General features: G+C 32.1%; 2 protein-coding genes across 2 annotated transcripts; both read right to left on the reverse strand.

Annotated features, from left to right (window-relative positions):
• Positions 1 to 2,583: 2,583 nt before the first annotated feature.
• LOC110617913 lies at positions 2,584 to 3,321 on the reverse strand. Its single transcript, XM_021760915.1, has 2 exons — positions 3,250 to 3,321; positions 2,584 to 3,201 (listed from the first exon to the last, which is right to left on the reverse strand). The coding sequence occupies exons 1-2, from the start codon at positions 3,319 to 3,321 to the stop codon at positions 2,584 to 2,586; spliced, it is 690 nt and encodes a 229-aa protein (XP_021616607.1).
• A 6,951-nt stretch (positions 3,322 to 10,272) lies between these two features.
• Positions 10,273 to 12,211, reverse strand: LOC110616659 (NAC domain-containing protein 100). Its single transcript, XM_021759097.2, has 4 exons — positions 12,056 to 12,211; positions 11,504 to 11,864; positions 11,128 to 11,405; positions 10,273 to 11,035 (listed from the first exon to the last, which is right to left on the reverse strand). The coding sequence occupies exons 2-4, from the start codon at positions 11,688 to 11,690 to the stop codon at positions 10,424 to 10,426; spliced, it is 1,077 nt and encodes a 358-aa protein (XP_021614789.1). The 5' UTR covers positions 11,691 to 11,864; positions 12,056 to 12,211; the 3' UTR covers positions 10,273 to 10,423.
• Positions 12,212 to 13,509: the final 1,298 nt, after the last annotated feature.

Raw genomic sequence — 13,509 nt, forward strand, 5'->3', positions numbered from 1 at the left:
AAATGAGTTTCCGTAGCACAATTCGTAAATCTAGAAAGCAAACTCACAGAGTATAAGATATCGGGTCTTGTGGCTGTTAAATACATCAAATAGCCCACTAGACTTCTGTAAAGAGTTTCATCAATCTTTTCCGCTACATCATCCTTGTTGAGCTTCACATTTTTACCCATAGGAGTGTTAGCAATTTTGCACTCATCCATTCTGAATTTTTTCAAAATTTCTTTAGCGTATTTGGTTTGACAAATGAACACTTCTTTCCCCTTTTGTTGAACCTCCATTCCAAGAAAATATGCCATTTCTCCTAAGTCAGTCATCTCAAAGATCTGCTGCATATCTTTCTTGAATTCATTCACAAGCTCCAAATTGCTTCCTGTAACAAGCAAGTCATCCAAATACAGAGAAACAACAATAAAATTGATTTCATCACCTTTGACGTAGAGGGTAGCCTCATTGAGACTTTTTTTGAAACCCAACTGCATCAAGTGCTGATCAATTCTGCTATACCAGGCCCGCGGTGCCTGCTTCAGGCCGTATAGCGCTTTTTTGAGCAGATACACATCATTTTCTTGCTCTTCTATGACAAACCCATCTGGTTGTTCAACATAGAGCTCCTCTTCAAGAAAACCATTTAGAAACGTTGATTTGACGTCTAACTGGTAAACTTTCCATCCCTTTTGAGCAGCAATGGCCAGTAGCAACCTGATTGTTTCAATTCTGGCAACAGGAGCAAAAGTATTCGAAAAATCTACACCAGGGATTTGGGCATACCCTTTCACGACAAGCCGCGCTTTATGCTTGTTTATAGAGCCGTCACCATTCAGTTTTGTTCTGAATACCCATTTTACCCCAATCACGTTTTTGTCATCGGGTCTTTTTACAAGTTTCCAGGTTTTATTTTTTTCAATCATGCTTAGCTCCTCCTTCATCGCAGCTACCCATTTTGGATCTCCTTTTGCCTCCCGAAAATTTTCTGGTTCCAGGATTGCAATATTGCACCTCTGATAGATTTCAGAAAGTGATCTTGTACCTCTGATCGGTTCATCATCAAACAAATCAGATTCGGACAGCTCTTGCAATTTTGAATCTTGATTTGGAATAGTTCCAGCCTGATCTCCTTCCCAATTCCATTTCACATCTTCCATAAAATGCACGTCTCTGCTTATTTGAATTTTTCTCGTATTAGGTTGAAAAATTCTATAAGCCTTTGAAACTGAGTTGTATCCCACGAAAATTCCAGCTTCAGCTTTTTTGTCGAGCTTGTCCCTTTTAATTTGAGGCACATAAGTGAAAAACAGGCAGCCAAACACTTATAAATTTTTTAAAGAAGGTTTGTAACTATACCAAGCTTCAAAAGGTGTCTTTCCATCAACTGCTTTTGTAAGAAGTCTGTTTAGCAAAAACACAGAAGTGTTAGCCGCTTCTGCCCAGTATTCTTTGGGCAAATCCTTCTCATAAAGCAAACACCTGGCCATCTCCATTACTGTACGATTTTTTCGTTCACTGACTCCATTTTGCTGAGGAGTATATGGAGCAATGAGTTGATGATTAATTTCAGCCTCCTCACAATACTTACTGAATGTTGCAGACGTGTACTCCTTCCCATTATCAGACCTCAAAGTCTGAATTTTGCAGCCACTTTATGTTTCAATCCAGTTCTTAAAGTTCCAGAACACACCAGCCACTTCTGATTTGAATCTGAGAAAATAAATCCAACACATTCTGCTATAATCATCAATAAAAAGTAGATAATACTTACTCCCATTAAGTGAAGGAGTTCTATGAGGACCAGCCACATCAATATGAATCAATTGAAGCTTTTCTGTTGCTCTCCAAGTAGCTTTCTTGAAAGGAAGTCTTGATTGCTTACCATATTGGCAAGCGTTGCATTCTGGCAGATCAACTTCAAGATTAGGCAAATCGCGAACAAGTTCATTCTTTTGCATATTCACCACTGCTCTATGATGAAAATGCCCCAGCCTTCTATGCCATACTTCTGCATTTATTGCTACTGCTGAGTAAACCGATTGCGTTGCCTGCAGGGGTTCTAGTGCAAAGCTTTTCCCTTTCATCCTCACTCTAAAAATACCTTCATCTTTTGAATTTTTGATTAAGCAATGGTTGCTCTCAAAAAATAGTTTGAAGCCATTTTCAAGAAGCTGACCAACACTGAGCAGATTTTGAGAAACATCAGGTACAAATAATACTTCTCGAATAAATTTTATACCTTTCAAAGTTTCTATTGCAACTGTGCCTTTTCCTTCCGCTGCGATATATTCTCCATTGCCAATCTTCACCTTGGATATAAATGACGTATCCAGCTCCTTGAATAAATCCCTGTCAAACGTCATATGATTAGTGCAGGCACTATCAATGAGCCATTTGTCATTTGAGTGATTTGCTGCAAGACAAGTGGCTACAAATAGTTCCTCCTCTTCATGATCAGCTACATGAGCAACGTTTTTCTGCTGAGAATCATCTTGAGTTACAACCTTGCTCTTGCAAATTTTTTGATGATGTCCCATTTTTTTGCACTTCTTGCATTGCACATCAGGTCTCCTCCAACATTTTGATGGCGGATGACCCTTAATTTCTGTTGCAGTGCTTACAAGGAGGAAAGTCAGATTTTGATGAACTTGAACCTTCCTTCTTGTTTTGTACCGTTGCTGCCAATGCTCCTTCAACAAAACCTTCACTTCGCAGAAGCCTTCTCTGTTCTTGAGCCTGCAACGCATGTATCAATTCTGCCAAGCCAATCTTTGACAGATCCTTGGTATTTTCCAAAGAAGTGATGGTAGCTTCAAATCTTTCAGGGACGGTAACAAGAATTTTTTGAATTATTCTTGTATCATCAAAGTCAGAACCAAATAACCGTACCTTGTTTACAATATTGAGAAGTCTATCTGAATACTCTTTGACAGTTTCAGATTCCTTCATTCTTTGCATCTCAAATTCTCTAACCAGGTTCAGCACTTGCATTCCTTTGATCTTCTGATTTCCTTCGTACTCCTTCTTGAGATAATTCCATATATCAAAGGCTGTTTCCAAGGACATGATTTTGGTGAAAATTGAGGATGAAACTGCAGCAAACAAGCAGTTTTTGGCTTTGGACTTTCTTGCTTTCCTTTCTTTGAAACTCTTCATTTGAGCTACTGTAGGATTTTCAGATAATGGAAGCACTTGGTAGTCTTCCTCAACAGCTTCCTAGAGATCATTTGCATCCAGGTAAGCCTCTATTCTGATTGCCCAAACTTGATAGTTTTCCCCATTGAACACAGGAAGTGCAATGGCATTGAAAGGAATTTCAGCACTTGAAGCATCCATTTTTGGTGAAAAAAAAAAAACACTCAAGTTCCTCACAAGTCCCTTAAAGAAGAGGGCTTGATACTAATTTTGTTAGAGCAAAAAATAGAACACACAGAAAAGAAGAAGAATGTAGCAGAATGAGATGATTATTTTATTCACTGCTATGTGCTTAAATACAACAAAAAGAAATTGAAATTCCTACATTTCAGCTCAATCATGGAACATGCTTCCATGTTTAACAACTTAACTAAGAAAATGAAAATATTGACTAAAAATCAGTAGAATAAGTCAATTGAAAATAAAAAAAGCAACTAAAAAATAGAAAGTGCAGTAGCAGCTAAGTCAACATTTTAATATTTCAATTCAAGCTGATGTGCTTATATCAATTAAACTCTAAATTAACAAAATTTTTATTTTAACTGAATAAATTTTTTCCCTCAACCCTAAATTGATTTTTTATTTTTTTTTCCTCTGTCTAAAGTTCGGAAATCAACCTTCCAATAGAAATAGACTGATCCTTGATCAACAAGTCTCATTTGAAGATCGTTTAAGCAGTTGCATCTCTTGTGGAACTCTGTGGGATATTGGATTTGCCTCTTATTGGCAGACTTACGTGGGTGAATGACTAATAACACGAGTCCTGTTGGTCGTGTACTTATCAACATTATGTGGCTCTCTTCATCTCCAGATTTCAGGCTTTGTGGTGTTAAGAAAGGACTTTCAGATCATTGCCCACTCTTTCTTGAGTCCGCTGTCACTAACTGCAATGGCCTGGGGTTTATTACTTTCCTGGATAATTGGTGGCAGGACATCGTTCGCGACATTTTGGACCATTTAGACAATTGTATTGCTTCACTAAGTATATTTAGTGAAGTCCCCTACGACGCTCCATGTTACAGATTAACAATATCAGCTGCCTATCTCACGCAGCTGCTTGATATTTGGAAACTCCTTTTACCTCTAAAGAAGTCAAATCAGCTGTTTGATCTTATGGCAGTGATAAAGCCCCTGCTCCAGATGGGCATAAGTTTGCTTTCATCAAAGCTATTGGGGGATTCCTTATGGCCTGATATTATACGTAGAATGAATTTTGGGAGGTGATGGGACCACAACAGTCTACTTTCAACTGCAAGTGATGAGGCAGTTCAGTCGCTTAAGAAGAAGAATCAAAGTGGATTTTTGTTTAAAAATAGACTTTGAAAAGGCCTTTGTCTCACTAAACTGGAAGTATCTCATGATGGGCCTCGGGCAGAAATGGCGTGGTTGGATTTGGGAATGTCCCTGTGCTGCAAAAATATCAGTGTTGATCAATGGGTCTCCTCCCGTTTTCTCTTCATAATTTGCAGCTGCATCAGAGTGGGGTTGGGAAATGGTAAATTCTGGACAAACACATGGGGTTAGTAATTTTCCTTCACTTCTTTCCATTTCTTTGGATCAGTTTGCTGCAGTAACCAATATGGGTTTTGGGTTTTGAGAGAATGGGGAATTAGCTCATAAAGATAAACTTTTGAATTTGATCAAAGTCCTTTCAACAATGATTTGGATGTTATGGTAATTTTATGCCAAAGGAAATTCTAGTGTCAAATCAGAATTAATTTTTGCAAATAGAATTATTATTATTTTTATTTATTTTCATTCCTATTGTTATTTTAAATTTTATTTAGTTAATAATGCAAATAGATTTTAAATTAAAAATTAAATTTAATATTTTAATTTATTTTCCTCTAACTAATAAAAGAAGTTTAATAATGCATATATTTAAAATGCTTCATAATTAATATTGAAATGTATTTATTTATTTAAATTAGTGATAATTTTTTTAAAAATAAAAATATTAATTTTTACTTAACATTGAAATAAATAATTTTTGTTTGTAATAAATTATCTGTGCAACCAAATAATAGTTTTAAAAAACCTAGCATTATTATAAAATTTAATTCTTAGTAAACTTTGCTTCTGGGCTATCCGTAAATCTTTATGTTTGCGAACTTTAGAGGTGTATGGTTCCATATTGATGTAGGATAAGCAAATTGCATTAAATATAAATAAATGGGTAATCATTTCCTCTAAAATTGGATTTAGGAATGGAGTTAGGCCAAATCCATTTTCTCAAAAAGTGATTAAAAAAAGAAAAATTGTTAATTTAATAAATAAAGAAATTTATCTCAGAAATTTTTGTTTTTAAATTGAATCGAGTTTAAATTAAAATTTATGAATTAATTTTAAATAGATAATATTTGATAATCGTCGTGTCTCATTTATTCTGAGTGAGTTTGGGTTCAAAAGAATAATTATATCCCAAAATCCATGAAACATTCTTTTGTTTGATTGGTCTAACATCTCAAGTCTCGATTCAAATATATGGAATAGGCTAGGTCAGTTGTAAGCCCAAGACTAGTGGTAAATGATTCAGTCCGGTGATGTGACATGAAGGAGAGTAGCTAGTCCAATCACTTTGCAACCTTATTCGTATGCGCGTCAGAGGAATTAAATAGCCGTCTGACGTGAAGAGGGATTTGATACGTCTGTACGTACGAATCTGTGTGATAGAGGCAAATGACGGATAAAGAAAAAGAGAATAAAAGGAGATGATTCCTTCCATCTAAACTTACACTAATATCTTAATTGAATATTTAGAATATCAATATTTAATCTTTTTAAATAATGATTAATTGAGTATTTAGAAAATAATAATAATAAAAAGTTTGTTGGCATGCAACCAAAATTTCAAAATCTAGATTTGGTAAAAACACAATGTGCATGACAACTAGCAAGAAGGAAAATGTAAACATCAATCAAAAGGTGCAAGTCATGAATGCTCCCCTCAATGATTCAAACCTTTATATTATTATTATTACCACTTTAAAAAACGAATCTACGATAAGTTTGAATAATTTTTCTTTACTTTAAAAGTATATTTAAATTTAAATTTAAATATTTTTATTTATTTATTTATTTTAAAATATTTATTTTTATGATGAAAAAAGACTATTTAATCCATTAATTATACTGAAATTTTGCAGTTCCTTAAAAAAAAAAAAGGAAGATGATTATGATTAGGAATGGTTGAAAGGGGATTGTCCCACAGTAACAAAGACATGAATGGTTGCCCAATTTATCTAAGTCAAAGTGACTATTTAAGGGTAGGAGTGATGTGGAGAAATGAAAGGAGCTATAAATATAATTACACGTGTGCTTGTCACAGGTAGATTTGAAATAGACACCTCTATAATCATTGATGAATGGCAGGAAGAATTTCCATCAAATCTCTCAATCACCATAACCTTTCACAACTTAATGGGGTTTTATAAAATCTTTCAAGAACACTAAAATTTTGCTTTCTTGAAACTAAATTTAGGGTTAACACTTGTATGATACGTGTTAATTAAATATTGTTTTAGGGCATCAAATCAAATCAATCTATTTTTGTGTTTGAAAAATTTAAATGGGATGATCCTCTTTAATTGTGTTGGGTTGACTTTGGTAGTGGAGATGGAAATATGATCTTGAAGATCAGTAGGGGAAAAGACAAACCAAAATCTTTTTTAATCATATTTAATGTTGAAATTTTATTAAAAAGGATAATTAAAAGTGAGGGATTGAGAGATATTTTCAAAGGTAATGCATTCATGAAAACAGGAATGTGATAATGTTGCCTAAGTTAGAAAGGAGATGATAGAGTTTTGGTAATTATATATTGAAGGATTAAAAACCATACATACTTGCCATTTGATTTTCGATTTATAAGTATAAATCAATATTTTAGTATGATTTTCCATGTCATTAGAAATTTTTTAAGATAAATTTCTCGTTATTAATTGATTCATTATTTCATGTATATAAATTTATATAAAATAATTGATTTATATAATGATTTTATGAAATTTCATAGCGCTCTAATTGAATTGAATCGATTTGAATTTTAATAAATTCATACTCGATTAAAAAATAAATTTAAAAATTTAAATTCGAACTCAAATTTTATTTATATGCTTGATCTCGATTTATAAAATAAATATTAAGCTCGAATTCGGTTAGAATTTAATTCGTAATAAACTCATGTATCACATTAATGAGTCAACTTAAACTCCATTCAAAAATTTTGAATTTGAGTTTGATTATATTATAAATAAGTTTAATATAATTTAAATTCATTTAAAATATAAATAAATTTAAATTAAAAATAAAATTTAAATTATAAAATCATTGAAAAATTTTTAAATTAAAATTTTTTATTTAATTGAAATTTCTTAAAACTCAAAACTAATATCCTTTTATTGAGAATTCATAATTTTTCATATCTCTTCACTTTTCAACATGCGATTGGTGCGAGTATGTTTATGAGCTTGTTCGCGAGTTTGCTTATGAGTTAGCTCGCGAATTTGTTCATAAATTTAAAAATGAGTCGAATTTGCGAATTTAAACGAGTCGAACTTACGAGTCTAAACGGGCCGAATACTGCTAAATTCAAATTCAACTCGTTTATTAAACGAGTCTAAAATGTAAATTCGAATTCGGTTCGTTTTCTAAACAAATCAAACTCGATTAAATTTTTATCAAATCGAGTTTCAAATAATTCACGAATAGTTTAATTTGTTTCCACCTCTACAAATTCCCTCTCACTAGGACGTATTATTGGTTGAATTAAAATCATTTATGCTTTTGAAATAATTTATTTAAAAAAAATTGATAAAATTATGTATGATTGAAATTTCTTTTAAAATATTAATTTTTTTAAAATTAAAAATATAAATGAGAATTAATAAAAAAATTAATTAAATTGAATTTTTATAAAAAAATTTATTTTCCAATAAAGATTTAGGGATAACTTATAATTTATTAGTTTTTATTTCTCTTGAGCCCTTCTCCTCATTTGTTAAAAAAATAATTTATAGTATGTATAATTGTTGAGATTTAAAAAATTTACAATTTAGTTCCTATTTGATATTAAATAATTTAATTTTTAAAATTTTATTTTATTAAATTTATCATTAATTAATTATTAATTAAAAAATAAATTAAAATTAAAAAATTAATTTATTGTAAATATTAAAATCATAAAGATTAAATTGTTATAAGTTATTAAAATTAAAAAAAATTGAATCGTTATAAATTGTGAAATCTAAAAAATAAAAATTATAAATTTAATAAAAAATATTTATTAATAAAATAAAATTTTATGAACTAAATTATATGAACTAAACCATATGTTTTATTAAATATTCGAACTAAGATTATAAATTACTTTTAAAAAAATAAAATAAAATTCACGGAACGTAGAAGTTATGTCAAGATTGATAAGCGTGCGACGCACCCTAGCGTTTCTTTACAGAATTTAAAAACAATATGGTATTTTTCTTTTTCTCCATCAAAAACATTTGTGTTATACGACAAAACAAAAGAATCTTTGGGTTTGAAAGGCTTGAAATAACAGTTTAAGACCGTTCCAGGGATTTCCACGTGAGCGTGTTCCAGCTGGAAAAGGACCCCACTATGATAGTATCCAAGTGGCATTCTGTAGCTACCCAAAAGTCAAGTTCTCTTTTATTCATTACTGGAGCTGTGACGCCAGCAAAACCTGAACCGCGTGTCTCATTAGCGCGGGAATCGATGGTAGGACCCAATTCATTACGTGTCAACCGTTAAAAAGGCCTAACTCTCTCCGGAACCTGATCTCATCATTTGTGGGGCCACAGATACATACAACTACGCAACAACATCGTTAAGGTTAACCAGGTGGGACCCTTTCTAAGTAGGTTCGTATACGGGATATTCCTTACTTGGCTTAAGTACCCCAAAAAATACTGATAATATCTAAATTAAATACTACTAATTAAAATTTAAATATTATTACAAGTATTTCCTATTTTAGTACAGTTGGAGGTTTAAATATCACATGCACAACCACTATGTATGGATTTTCGTTCTATAAATAAATTAAAAATTAAAAATACAAACTATATTTATATTTATAAATTTAATTTAATAATAAATATATTTGAATATAAACAAAAATATTTTAAATTCTATCATTTTAATTTTCATTTAAAAAACATAGATAAATTGGAGATGAAAAATTATTTATTTCATGTATATAATTATTTTGTAATGGATTAAATCGTGTAGGACTCATATTATTGTATGGTTGGCCGATTTTATCATGTGCCAGATTTTGAATCACCACATTATACATTTATTTTTTTTTATCATTACAGGCTTACAGCTCGAAAACGGAATGCATGCATCATCAAATGAACGAACGGACAAAAACGAAAGAAAGATTGAAGGGAGAGAATTGATTTATACAAATAATTAATATTATATTTTTTATATTGGGATCACAAATATATACATATATAAGAGTATCCAATACCGTATACTACTACGAATTAATTGGTTATGGATATGCGTATAATACTTAAAAACATGCAAAATATACGTATTGAATGATGGTATATTGAATACGCCACATTAACTAAGTTGCTTTAGTTGGCAATCAAATTTAATTGCTAAAATACAAAAATAATGAAAAAATTAACAAAATTTAAAATCTCAATTAAAATTGATAGTATATTAAAAGGCATTAATTTTTTTTTCAATGGGCTTTTGAGTAATTATAGTACGAGTGTATATAAATATTATTTGCGACAGAATTGTGGAGGAAATACTGAAATTAATGTGAATTTGAAAATCCAAAAGTAATTTTTTTATTAAAAAAAAAAATTCATGTAATCTGAATGATGTAAGCACTAATTAAATCCATAGGTCACATTGTAATATATTTAAAATGAAAATACAAAATAAGATCAATTAGCCACCAACTAAATCTCATAGATGACGAATTTCTGGCTTCTGCATATAAGCAATTCGATGATAATTAATACAAAAGCAGCCCCTAACACAAATTTATATTCAAATTAAAACAGTTAAAAAGGATTTCATATTGTAATTTCTTGCAAATTCTACATATAATATCATAATTTTGCTTCTTCTCCATTAATTAGATTCAACAAATCTATACACAGACTAACCACTTCTTTTCAAAATAATAATACCAGTAATTCAAATTACTTTTCTTCTTCTTCTTCAAGCTCACTTTGTAATTATTGGCCACTTGTTTTCAATAATTCCAAAGACAATCAAGATCCACTGGCCCAGCTGAGGTAGAGGGGGCTTCTTGATCATCAAATCCTCTCTTTCCCATTTCAAGATTGGAAATGACAGAAGAGATTTCAGTGTTCATATCAGTGGTTAGGCCTGTTTCTTGCGAGGCACTTACCATCTCCCTCTCTGTTTTGAAACTCTGCTTCAAGTTTGATCCTTGGTTCTCAATCAGAGCCCTTAATATTGAGTGGTCTTGCATTAAAACAGAACCTGGGTACTGCAAATTTGCTGAGAATGGAACCGTTTGAGAAGAGTAAAACGAATTCGGAAGTGGAATTCGTGGATAAATATCCGCAGGATTAGAAGAAACTGCAAAAAGATTGTTGTTGAGACAATCAATGGACTGTTGCTGGTTTCTCTGAACATCAATGGGATTGGAGAAGCAGGGCACGTAGGCAGATTCAGCAAAAGGTTTAGTCTTGCCACTAAAAGGGGAAGAATCCATTAACGGAGGTAAACCAGAAGGACCCAATTCATTGCCGAATGAGCCTAATCTCACTAGTCCTGAAATATGGGTTTTCTTCCCACCAGAACTCTTTTGAAACACCCTGCAAATCACCCATTCATTCTACAAAACAAGGAGGAAAAACATCCATTAGAGCTTCAGAAAACAAAAACGAGATGACAAAAACAGTTTAAAATTAAAGTAGATATGCGAACCTTGGCTGTTTTGGGGAGGTTGTGGACAGAGAATTTGCCCTCCAGTCTGTATTCATGCATGACCCAATTGGTTTTCTCTCCTTTAGGAGCTCTACCCTTGTAGAAAACAAGAGTCTTTTTCATTCCAACCAGGGATTTTCCTCTGTAGATCTCCTTATCTTTCCCTGTGGCTTTCCAGTAACCAGCTTCAGTTGCCCTGTTTGTCCTCAGACCAGTTGGGTACTTTCTATCTCTCACACAGAAAAAGTACCACTCTTTCTCTCCCATTTTCGCTTTCCCTTTATACAAACAAAATCAAACAAATAAATAAACAAATTACACTCTTTTCGCATAACGCAGAGAAACTGAAAGAAATTCAGTTATCAAAGGAACTTACAAGGCAATTCCCAGGGTTCAGACTTGTTCAAATCCACATCTCCAATAGCTCTAGAAGAGAAGTCGATATCAAGAACCTTCTTGTACAGGTAGTGAGAAATAAGCTCTTCATCAGTTGGGTGGAAGCGGAAACCAGGGGGCAAATCCATCTGATCATCTTCCTTAACCAGTCCAGAAAGGTTTTCCATTTGCTTGAGAAAGCTAAAAACCCTATCGTTTTCTCTTGTTTACAAATGCAAAATCTTTATATTTCACAAATCCCAAAACCAAGCTCAACTCTTAAGACGAAGACCCTTATGCGACCTCTATATATCGAGTGGATATTGACCAAACAGCTCTCTATGTCTCCATGTTCAAGGAACCTTGTAAAGCAAAACAAAAGTCGTGAGAACTTTCAAACGGGAAGTGAACTAATATAAGATAGCCAAAAAAAAGCCGAATTTACAGCTAAAGAAAGTTAAGAAGAAAGGTAAAAATAGAGTGAGAAAAAGGAAGGGAAGCCATGAAACTTGAAAAACAAATAAAAAGAAGAAGAAGAAGAAGAAGTAGAAACCTGAAAGATGAAGAGATGTAATTAGAAAGGCAGTATGGAGGAACAGAAGTCCCTAAATACTGGTGGCTTTGGCGAGGAAGAAACGTGGTATGTAAGGCAACTTTGGTAGGTTATTTGAGCTTTCTCTCTGCCCTTTATAATTAACTTTTAGTGGTGTAGCAATGATAATTTCTTTCTCATTTGACCAGAAACAACTCATCTCAGTTTCATCTTTCATGCATGTATATCTCATAATTATTTATTAAGTTAATTAATAACCTCATTTATTTATTTTTAAAATAGAATTATCATGAAGATAAGACAAAGCAATGAGCTTTAGTTGTGTTTTCATTGGTTGTTTCATCTGCAGATAATGAGCTGGGAAAGGGCAAAAATGCCTGCATATATTTTTGTAAAGATTTGAGATGCTTATGAGAGAAAAATAAAACAAAAAAAGAAACTAAAAATGGGTGATAAATGAGAACAACCTATGTGAATGCATGCAAGTCATTACAGAAGCGGCCGTTTCTAGCTCTCCAATGCTTCTGCTTTTGTAAAATGACTTATATACCCCTCCCTAATTGCCTTCTTTTTTTTTCCCCCCTTATTTGCCATCTTGTTTTAAATAATAGTGAAACTGACATTTGCATAGAATTTCAAAAAAGTGAGATTTTGTGGCACCAAACCAAAATAAAATTCCATTTATAAATAAATAAAGAAATAAATCCATAGGATCTATTTTTCCAAAACAAGGGTTTTTTGAAACTTGTATTAATTAGATACAGATTAATTTAGAATGTTTTAAATTAGTGGGTTTTAACAATATAAATCCAAATTAACCAAATATTAATTCACTTGCTTTTTGTTATAACCATATATCTTTTTGGAGGAGGCTTAATTAATTGAGATTTTTCAGTTTCTTATGAGGGTGATGTGCAAAGGAGAGAAAGTGCTCAGTAGCATTTATGTTGATTAGGTGAAAGAAAGAAATTGATTTATAATCCCTATTTAATTACTTATGCACTGCATTAAAAACGTGAAGAAGAATATTTCCTTCATCAGCTCTCATATAATTAACGGAAATTCAAATTGAAAATTGCAATTATTCTGATTTATAAAACTAAATCAAAAATTAAAAAGTAGGAAAAAGGTCAGATATTTTTCTAATTTTCCTATAACATCACTAATCCAACGGGCAACTTTACAGGTGTTAGTACAGATGGAAAATACATTTCAACAAGAAATAATCCAAAGAAACCAAAATTAAAAGAAAGAAAAATCGAGTAAAGAAGCCTTTCTGAAAGCAAACCGTTTGACGATATCTTGAAAAAGCCGTGGGACCCTTCCACTTCATGGGGGCAAAATGGTATTTCCATTCCACATTTAATTATTGAAATAGCTAAATAGAGAATGACCCTACCCATTAACAAACTATAATGACTAAAGTAGCCTTTCCGTTTCTGGCAACTTACCCA

The sequence above is a fragment of the Manihot esculenta genome, chromosome 6, assembly GCF_001659605.2.
Source record: "Manihot esculenta cultivar AM560-2 chromosome 6, M.esculenta_v8, whole genome shotgun sequence".
NCBI lineage: Eukaryota > Viridiplantae > Streptophyta > Magnoliopsida > Malpighiales > Euphorbiaceae > Manihot > Manihot esculenta.

Excerpts from the sequence above, each read along its gene's own strand:
- LOC110617913 (XM_021760915.1), bottom strand. The coding sequence starts at position 3,321 with ATGGATGCTTCAAGTGCTGAAATTCCTTTCAATGCCATTGCACTTCCT. Across the intron at positions 3,202-3,249 it reads TCAATGGGGAAAACTATCAA|GAAGCTGTTGAGGAAGACTA; the intron begins GTTTGGGCAATC and ends AATGATCTCTAG.
- LOC110616659 (XM_021759097.2), bottom strand. The coding sequence starts at position 11,690 with ATGGAAAACCTTTCTGGACTGGTTAAGGAAGATGATCAGATGGATTTG. Across the intron at positions 11,406-11,503 it reads TGAACCCTGGGAATTGCCTT|GGAAAGCGAAAATGGGAGAG; the intron begins GTAAGTTCCTTT and ends GTTTGTATAAAG. Across the intron at positions 11,036-11,127 it reads ACCTCCCCAAAACAGCCAAG|AATGAATGGGTGATTTGCAG; the intron begins GTTCGCATATCT and ends CTTGTTTTGTAG.